At 35.1% G+C, this 10,719-nt stretch overlaps 1 protein-coding gene across 1 annotated transcript; it reads right to left on the bottom strand.

Moving 5' to 3' along the window:
• Nucleotides 1-8,294: 8,294 nt before the first annotated feature.
• LOC144449499 (zinc finger HIT domain-containing protein 3-like) lies at nt 8,295-10,622 on the bottom strand. The gene is made up of 5 exons (XM_078140044.1): nt 10,482-10,622; nt 10,233-10,264; nt 9,700-9,804; nt 9,283-9,381; nt 8,295-8,551 (listed from the first exon to the last, which is right to left on the bottom strand). The coding sequence occupies exons 1-5, from the start codon at nt 10,547-10,549 to the stop codon at nt 8,361-8,363; spliced, it is 495 nt and encodes a 164-aa protein (XP_077996170.1). The 5' UTR covers nt 10,550-10,622; the 3' UTR covers nt 8,295-8,360.
• Nucleotides 10,623-10,719: the final 97 nt, after the last annotated feature.

Below are 10,719 nucleotides of genomic sequence, written 5' to 3'. Positions count from 1 at the left end.
AGTTTGATAATGAATCATTCGGTTAGCTATAATTTCATGTGTCTTCGTGTCATTCGTATATTGATCTGTTCAAAGTGGTGTTAACGTGTGGTTTACAACAACTACACTCATATATAATTTGTGTTATGATTTTGAATTTACTTTGCATATTTTGCGTTTATCGTATCGACATCTTCAGATAATCTGAGACCACAAATTTGGTTGTCGAAGAGTTCATGAATTATTGTGTACAATACAGCGCCATCATGAGATTGGTAAACGATTTTGCCTCGCACTTGTAATTTTTTTATTCCTTATTTCCTCATGTGTTGCAGCATGGATTACGATAGAAAAGATTTTGAGGAAACCGTGGAGAATGGACTGAAAGTTGTACGGTCTCGCTTCGTTCAAAACGCTCCATTCCTGTTTGGTTATACAATAAAAATTCCAACAGTATCGAAAGTCATCATGAAAGAGTAGGTCAACATTTCACGTCTTTCTAAGAAAAATAATCTAAAGTCAATCAATCCATCGATCGACAGACCGACCGACCAACCAACCAACTAACTAACTAACTAACTAACTAACTAACCAACCAACCAACCAACCAACCAACCAACCAACCAACCAACCAACCAACCAACCAACCAACCAACCAACCAACCAACCAACCAACCAACCAACCAACCAATAGATTTATAGTGTCAATTTCCATTACGATGTACATTTCAGAAGCGCTGAATGACACATAGCTATGTATTTGTACTTACAGATTAACATACTGTCTGCATTAATTATCTCCACAAAGGTAGAAACGGTGTTTAAGTGATTGCATAATTTAGACTTAGTTTTCAATAAGCTGTGTAGAAAGATAAAAACGAGTAGAAAAAAAAGGTTAAAATCTGAGAATATCTGAAATTATTATTTAGGTGCGGTTGTAGTATCATGATTTATTCTGATGTCAAGATTCAAACCTTTCCAAGAATATTTATTTTCTTTCACTTCTGAAAGAATTTCAAACACACGGTTACTTCAAGGAGTTTACAGAAATGTGTAATTTGGAGGTAAAGCACATCTTGACTTGTCAATGAATAGTTTAGTCTGTGTCACGTTTGGAAGAGAATTATATCGAAGCCCGCCCCCTTGCGGTCGGAAGACGATTAAATCAGTTCAACGTTCATCGTTCGTTGATTGCATCGACCGTCAATTTCAAGGCCCGGAGAAAAAAAAGACCCACCAAGTTTTACGCACCGATGTCCAATTTTTGTGAACATGAATAATTGATAGTGAGAGGCTGTGATAATAACAACTACCAATTCACTAAAATATCTTAAATAATCACGTGATTTTTGTAAATGTGATCGTACTAGTCAAGAATGTACACTTTAGGGAGTTAGGCATATATATCGTACACCGTCAGTATCGTTTCTTCATGACTCTTATTTTTTCAGTTGAGCATGCGCAGTTGCTCATATATTAAAGTGACACAAGCCGAGTTTTAAGTGAACACATTTCATAAAACCTCGAAGTTAAACTATTCTAGTATAATGTTACTCTCACTCGATGTATGCCGTCTGAGACATTACAATTGTCTTCTAGCATTGTTAGAATAGTTTATTGCATAGTAGTAATAATCCTTCAGATTTAGTTTTATAAGTATGATAAATTACGTCCTCATATAGTATTAAGTTATATCTTAATTCTAGGTTACCATTTAGTCAATTGTAATGTTAAAGTATGTTTCGGTAAGTAGAATACTGCAAGTACTAGCAGGGCAAGTAGCTTTTAGATATGCAAGACCAACAGCGCCCCCAAACATATAAACTCAGCTTGTGTCCCTTTAAAATAATTCAACCCGCTTCTTTTATCACTGCAATATATAATAACCCAGGTGTTAATTAATTAATTAATGCTAATTTCAATTTGTAATTAAGGTCTTCTTTTCTATTTCAGGAATGAAATGTTGTGGAATACTACTCTATCAGGTACATACCACAATAAAGGGCGTTTCACATTTCTGGATCATATTAAAGATGGTGTCAAGGGTACATTAGCCGAGGATGTTTTCCAAATAGAAGTTCCTTATTTCATGCAATGGCATGCTAATAAAATGGGCAAGACAACTCATATGCATCTACTGGAAAATCTGAAAAAATATGTAGAAAAAAAATGAAATAAAAATGATATGAATGTACTTTCATTCAAATTGTAACCATCGAGCGCATTATGTTGATTTTTTTTCTAAAGCGAACTTTTGTATTATGATTCAATCTCTAACAATGTACTAACAATGAAAGTGATAATGATTTGTGTTCACAGTGAGATAGAATTTATCATGTTATACTGTGCGCTATAAGTCTGTATTTTATGTTATGGAATTTGTATTTAAAAAAACCTTGTGTGAGATATAAAATACATTATGCTGACTAATTGAAACTCTTTAGTCACTCTGGTTCGGTAGTTAAAAACATCGAAACTCTATAGTTACTCTAGTTCGGTAGTAACTTCCAGCGTGTCTAGCAATATGTCAAAACCATTGCATTTGAAACTTTAAAAGGAACTTCGTCTAGCCAATTATATTGACAACAAACAAAAACATTATTTTTTCTTGTATGCGTTGTTATTATTTTCAAGTTGATAATGATATGACGTCACCTATTTATGGACGATGGGAGTGGGCATTAACTTCAGTATGAATATCAAATGAAAAGCATTGGAATGTGTGTTACAACCATTTCACGTGTTTAATGCTAATCAGTTACGTCACGGTAAACAATACTTTGATATCTTTGTAGAATTCCAAAGAATTCCAATGTCATCAGCTAATTATTTACATACACACGTACAATCAAATCACCTTCAAAACAAACCTGTGTCGTATTAATATTTACCTACGTCTAGGTCAAAACGAAGTGTCGTGCGTGTTTATCACAGATTGATAACAACTCCACACAAGGATTGACTGATAGTTCCTTGAGGTGATTATATTTCTTAACTCCCAGTGTTTAGGCGAGAACATTCAGAAAGAGAAAACCCTTCAACAGAGAAACATGAAGTCTTCAAAACATCAACAAAACATTTTGTGTATTTTTGCATTTGCCGTGTACTTCTATTTACGTTCAAGTGAAGTCACGTTACACACTGAAATGACCATAGAACGACAAAAAGATGATGTTTTCAGATTTCTTAAAGACATGAACGTCGCTGTGACCCTATATGGAGTAAGGTGAGTTGATTTTGGTGTTTTTATTTTCGTATTTTTAGTTGTAATTTTGTCAATGACTCATACATTTTACAGCGTTGGTTCTAATTTCACGTTCTTGAAACTGTTAAATGTCACAGTGTTACAAAACATAGATCCTACACGAAAGTGATTTAAAAAGTTGGTAAAACAGAAACCGGACGGTCGCTACAAACTCAACGCTATGGTAAACAGCATTATAAAATACAAACTTATGGAAGGTTGGGAGTGTCAGACTGCTATGCAATTTCAAATAGTAATTTTTGAAATAATTTTATTCGATTTTATTCAATTTCTCAAAACTTTCTCAGCTTTTATGACACCTCATCGCAATTAGTGATTGTATGTCCATGTTATCTATATAATTATCTATACTATATAATTATGCACTTTGAAAGTGTCGTCGATTTTTTTCAATTTCTCTGCCGATTGGTTCAACCACAATGACGCTGCGCAGACTATGCTTTTATAAAAGACAAAACGATGGTCTTGGCTGCCGTTTATAAATGTGTAAACCGACATTCTTTATGACGCTTAGAGCTAGATATCCTATTCTTAAAGAGATGTAACAAGAAAAACAAAACGTAATCTGTATGTGGTCAACTGGAAAACACTAGCTTATTCTAAAATGTGATGGAAGCACACTTATACGACCATCGAGATTGTTGAGTTGTAACAAGTAACAAAAAGAATTTTGTCAAGTCATTGAAATTTTAACAATTGTATACTAAAATATATTTGTATTATTTTAATGTAATTAACGATATTCATGGACAGGTTTAAACACGTTACATGACGTCAGAATAATATTATTTAACTAAAATTTTGGGTTCTTTAAAGCTGCACTTGCTGCAACTGGTCCATTTTTTAAATTGTTATATTAGCGCGAATGCGTATGTGTCGTCAACTGGTCAAAACCTCGGGTATACCTGGGATATACCACCCAGGGGGTGCACGGTTTATTGTTTAAATATTGTACACCACGAGGTGTATTGAATCATCTATAGGTAAACTTGTATGTATAGCTGTACACATAACACGGTTAGAAAACGTAATGATTTTTACTTTACGACACGAATCCTAGTATCTCCATTGACCAGAACACCTTGAACTTCATCACAAAAAGTAATCATTCTTCAATATACATTTTGTATTATTTTTATTGCGTTTTGCTATCCACCTCCATTTCATACATTTTTCTCACTTATACAATCTTGATATGAACTACATTGCTTGCTCACATTACGTTCACTTTCAAAATTTCACGAATCTCCCGAAAAACAAGTTGGCAATCGTAGCATCACAGTACGTCTTTAATTAGTTTTGTTTACTATTTGGTATTCCGGTATACGTACGTTTATTTTCCGTAAACAAGCTTTTTGTCTTTAATCTTTCAGAACTGCGTTTGTTGAGCAGCTTAACAGTGGTGGGGAATCGTCAAAAACAGGAAGGTCATCTTGCTACGTGGCGATAGCCAACTTTCCCGTTATCGGACACCACGGCGTATCTTTCACCTACAACACATGTGTCAACATTTCTAAAACGTAAGTTTGTGAAGTGACGTCCCAGAAGTTCAGTACCCATCCTAGGGGACCCAGGATTACTTTAATACTTTTGTTTACAATAAATAAACGTCAACAACAAAGAAATACTAGGATATCCACAAACACTGACATGCATAGCATAACATAACATAAGGTACATACACACACACATACATACATACATACATACATACATACATACATACATACATACATACATACATACATACATACATACATACATACATACATGCACAACATAGTATACACATTCGATCAACGTTTATTGAAATACATTCTATACACAATCACTCCCCTCCATATAATTTATAAACGAATAATTTATTTCAATGCACGTTGTATGTGTATGTGTGTATGCATATTTTCGAGTGTCAATATGACATTTCTTTGTGTTGACATGTTTATTTGTTGTAAACAAAATCACCAAATAACCATGGGTCCCCTCTGGGTCCCCTGTAGTAAACATTGTATATGGAGAGGTCGAGCTTGAATGGTCAGCTTTGTATCACCATTCCAAAACGACACGTGGTTATTTATAAACCATCACACCTGCAAGAAACAGATATGATGCAACCTTGGGGAAACAAGTACCGGTAACGAAATTGATATGAAGTCTGACGTATGCCTTCATATCTACCTACTGTGGATTACCTTGACGTAAGGAAATATCAAAGGACAAAGTTCCGGGGGGGGGGGGGGTGTTTACAGGCGATTATATATGTAAATTTTCCGTCTAAACAGCCCAACTGGCGACACTTATTTTTCAACTCAAGGCGGTTTTTTTCTTTAGACTTCTGAAACTGAAACACACTCAGCAAATTACCCTTTACACCAGTTGCCTGAAATAGCAACTATTTTTGAGCACATGTTCGTCAAATCACCAGAAAATTATATGGCGAAGTGGAATGACATTTTCATATCTAGGGGTTGATATCGCATATAAATTTCTTACCTGCTAACAATTCATTCGAATACTCGAATTTTCCACAAAGGTAAATAAATTTGGATAATGCTTGCTGTTTTCGAGGGTATTAACTTCCCGTGATAGTGGATGTGTAAATTGAAGCGGCCATCGTCAGTGTCGTCTGCTGGGTAGGTTGTTTGCAATCATTTAGCAGCGCGCCCTCTTGAGCTCATAATTGAACACGAAATTTATTAGTTACGCCTGACAAACTTACAAACTAGACTCAACTGTGGTCAGAGATTTGAGCTGTCTCTTTTTCAATCGATGTGAAATGGTATAATTCCGGAATTAATCTTCGTGCATGCATTTCTTTTATTGCAGATCAAATACAGAAGTGACGATGACATCCAAATTATTTGGCGGTCTATTGGCGCTAGAGCAGACGTGGAGACTTCGCAGTAGAACACAGCTATATACGCTGAAACAAGTCGATAAGGCGTCAGAAGATGGCGACAGACTTAAGTATGATGGACAGAAGAATGAAAGCATTTCTTTCACATCGATGTTTTACAAAAACAGTACATTTATCGAGGAAACAACAGTAGTCAGTGCGCCAACTTTCCTAACGAAATATGTCGAGAAACTTGTAGAGTCGAAAATTGAAATATTTCATAATAATATGAAAAGCTACATGCAGAGGGATAATAAAAAGGGGACATCAATTTTTCAGAAGTAATTTATCATTAATTATATAAATTAATTATTTGTAAATATCATTTATATTGTGAATATTCATGTCATCAAAAACTGCTTTTACTTGTGTATTAGTGCCAAAACCTTACATGTTCCTCTCTGACAACCTATATCAAGTTTAGATGCTTGGCGAGGGATGGAGATGGTTTTCCCCCAAAGATTTCCATATGGTACCGTGAGAAATAGCAGTTTTATTATAAATTGTGACTATCAAAGCAATAGGGATATTGATTTGTATTGAGACCAGTTTTCAAATTTAAGCATGGAAACAGCGCCCTCTAGAGTACATGTCATGAAGCTTGTTTTCCATTGAGTTGCAGTTGTCTACTTTGAAATGATAGTTTTAAGATGTCCATATTTAAGATGATACACCCTGACGAAGTAGGTGCAAATCCTACACTGAAGTTGTAAAGGCTTTTTTTCTTCTACAATGGAATATATTATTCCTGCTTTGAGACCTACAGTTCCCGGAGAACTGCAACTGTAGATTCAAAGAGAAAGACGAAAATATTGTACTTTTGGCAATTCTGACAGAAGAATTCATACACCTTGACAAAAGTTGTGAATTCAGCATAAAGTTACTGTTGCATCAATAGTCTCCTGGACCAATGGAATGTTATTCAAGCATTGGGACCATAAATTTCACTGATGACCGAAATGAAAATCTACTGCATCTCTTAAATTCTGACAACAGAATTCGCATTCCAATTTTGTGAATTCTCCACTGGAGTACAGTAATACATATTTAAATCAAAAGACTCTTACGACAAATCACATCATTCCTTCAGAGTGCCAAAAAACACGACAAAAAGTTTGTATTCTTGGCAAATTACACAAAGGACAAACTTTGCTTCATGACGCAATGTGTATGAAACTTGTATATATTGAACATTTTCTTTTTCAGATTTATAATAAAAGTCTAGATTTTCCTAAAGTTGTGTATTATTTATTTGTTTCCAGTATAAATCCGATGCCATTCATAATCATGAACCTTTGAATTGTGTTTCCGATTCTTACCTAATATGTCTAAGGTTGCAGAGTCACGCCAAGCACAATATGGCAGTATTTACCTTCGAACAAAGGTTTCCAATTTACATCTTGACAAAAATTACATCTTGAATAAAATTTTCCATATCATTTTCCATATTAAAACTTTTTACAGGTCACATTTGTATTACATATTATTCCTTAATACTTTTCTTTATTCAGCTGAGAATAAGATGGCCCTTGTCATTACGAGTATTGACAAAGCCATGGAGTATACATGACATTCACAAGCCATTACTTAGCGGTCCAAGTGCAACAAACCCGCGGGCTTGCCTGGCGAAAACGGGTGTCATAAAAGTTGTTTGCATCTCTAAAGCTGTTTGTAGCGTTACTTATAATAGCCTAATAAATTGATAACAACTGATATAAGACGGAGATAAGGTTTGCCTCAATTGCAGTCCATGCAGACAGCCGAATAGAGGTTTTACAGCTGTTTACTTGTGTTATGTAAGAGCCCATCATCACATGTGTAAATATTGGTACTCTTTGATAACAAGTCAACTTGCTTGGCTAATGGCTTGTCCCGTAATGATCTCAGGAGAATGAAGAAGACTTGCAAACGCTCAATTTGAGAAAAATTGCGGAATATCAGAATCTAAACACTTTCTCTAGTATTTTGAGCACCACAGATCTGATGGCATGGTGGCACATGTTGTTATGACAACCAACGTATAATTCAATATTTTCTGTTTGAGTCCATTCATTAGTCTTCATTAGATTATTAGTGATGTAGGAATTTGTGGAAAAAAAACACGAAAAATCTGACAATCTACTTCAACTGTTTTACTTTTTATTTTTTTTGCAAATACAATATTAATTTTGAAAGTAAAAAAAGACATAAAATGACCCCTCTTCAGAAGGATTGGTGTCACTATCCTGTATCTGTTATTTTGTCACCTTCTACAATCTTAAGACATTCGTCTGCAAACTCTGTAAATAATGGCTCCTGCATGGCTTTCAAAATGACATTATTTTTGCTATCATTATCTGCATCATCGACGTAACTAATTATGTCTCTTAGATGACGATTCTGTAGCAGTGCTCGTAATTCCTCGGAATCACCTGAAAATGGACAATTACAGAAATAAAGTTTCCTACTACAGTGAAATAATGTTTATAGCAGCTGCACTGCAATAAGATTCTCTATATTTCTAAAATAACCTTTCAACTGCACTGAAATATAGTTTTCAAACTGCAAGAAGACACTTTTCTGAACAAATTGTGAGCATTGATACTCTGATGGCCATAACAAGTCCCTGGGTCCACCAGTGAATTTACAGTGATGTTATGCAAGAGAGGACTGAGGAGACGTTCTGGACACTGGTGGCGCTCTACTACATCATACACCACTCTGGAACAGTTGGGTTATTTACTACACACCCAAAACTCATTCAAATGCCTCAAAATGCTAAGCATAATTTATAACAAGCCTTGGATTGTGTGTCTCAAACAAGGATAGTGTGTATTTTGAACACCCAAATGCTAAGCATTTATGGATGACATGAATTGTTACCATGGAAATAAATATGGTGATCCCCGTTTTCAACCCATTATTACAAAGTACAACATTTGCAAAGTTTGGTAAAAATTGACATAATTTACAAAAAAGTGACAAATACTAGTACTTCTAGGTGAGACCATAATAGTGATATACATGTAAGCTTCTCCTGAAGGCATGTATCCAGGATGTTTCTATCTGAAACCATGTCAAGATTACAAGATGACTAATTGCATGAGTATAGGCATGTAATAACACAGATGATTCCTGATAACAAAATCGGACATAATCTCACCTAGTTTTTTAAGTTTCTCTATGGCTACCCTGTCTTCATCATCATCTATCATTTCATATTGTTCCCTGTCACTGTCATCACTCCATACTTCACCATCCTCTGTGAAAAGAAAAGTGAATCCACTGACAAATTGCAGCAATTATGATATATTCTTCACCATTGTGTATGACAGGAGAATCCACTTCAACATTACAACAACTGCAAGATATGTGTCAATATATACGTTCCTGAAGTCACCCCAGTACGATCTCAGGATACTCAATTGACAATGAGTATGGCTTTGTGAAAATATATGTAGTAGATGAATAAATGCCTGGCAAATCACTGATAAGTGATAATTGTTTTTACAAGCACAGAATGTACAAAAGAAGTGATAGGAATGACATGGGATGACTTGAAGTTTATGAATCTGCATACCTCTCTGTTCTTGTATCGTTTCAGCATACACTTTCTCTGAGACTGCTTCGTTTTCTAATTTATTTCCAGTACTGTCTTTACTTTCTGCAATTTTTAGACATGAATCTGTATGAAAGGTAAAATATAGTGCACAATGACATCATTATATTTAGAATTTCGCAATTATAAAAATAAAAGTATGGGTAAGAAGCCCCTTTTAAAAGAAATGGCATAAAGATCTGGCTTATTCTGTCATGCAGTAGATTTGGTCATTATTTTTACATGGGGCTTTCATTCATTCCTCAGATTCAGTGGTCATTGCTGGAGGAGAGAGCGAGAAATTATCCACCAAGTTCTGCTCTTGGAACCTCAGTATGTAAAAAGGTCAAAAGGGAGTCCCCTACAATCTTCATCAACACTTTGGAACGAGACTCTGGTATAAATCGACGCAACCACCCAAAAAATAATTCAACGAAAAGATCAATGGAGAAAAATTGTCAAAAGTGCTTGAGTTAGCTTGACCTGATAATGATGATGACAATATGTTTTCTTACCTTTGTGTTGTTTATAACATCCCAAGGAACAGCTGTTTATAAATTTACAGAAAAAAAATATTGAATGTTAATTAGTCTCATAATATGACAAACAGAATAAGCTTCATAAGTACACCAACTTATAACTCCAATAGTTTATAAATCTCTGAAAACAAGAGCATGATCTACAGAAGACTAGAATATTACACTAGTAATTATTAGCTCACAAGTGACTGTGACGTGAGTGATAGACGTGGAGTAATAACTTACTAGAGCATACTACACTTTGGGCAGCGGTACTTAGACGGTTGTTCGGTGCAGATTTCACAATTCTTCATTGTAAACCACGGATATCAACAACAACAACATACGACACGCTTTCGCTTCCCCTTCGCCAAGTACACGTGAACAGTCCGGAAACGGAAGTGGGAGAGTCGATAACTAAGAAAGGGGTTCACAAACCTCTTCACAGTTATATTCGTCGTATTTTTGTCAAAAATCACGGCAA

Source organism: Glandiceps talaboti, chromosome 18 (genome assembly GCF_964340395.1).
Source record: "Glandiceps talaboti chromosome 18, keGlaTala1.1, whole genome shotgun sequence".
NCBI lineage: Eukaryota > Metazoa > Hemichordata > Enteropneusta > Spengelidae > Glandiceps > Glandiceps talaboti.
The sequence above is the reverse complement of the archived record's forward strand: the minus strand, read 5'-3'. Positions and strand labels throughout refer to the sequence as shown.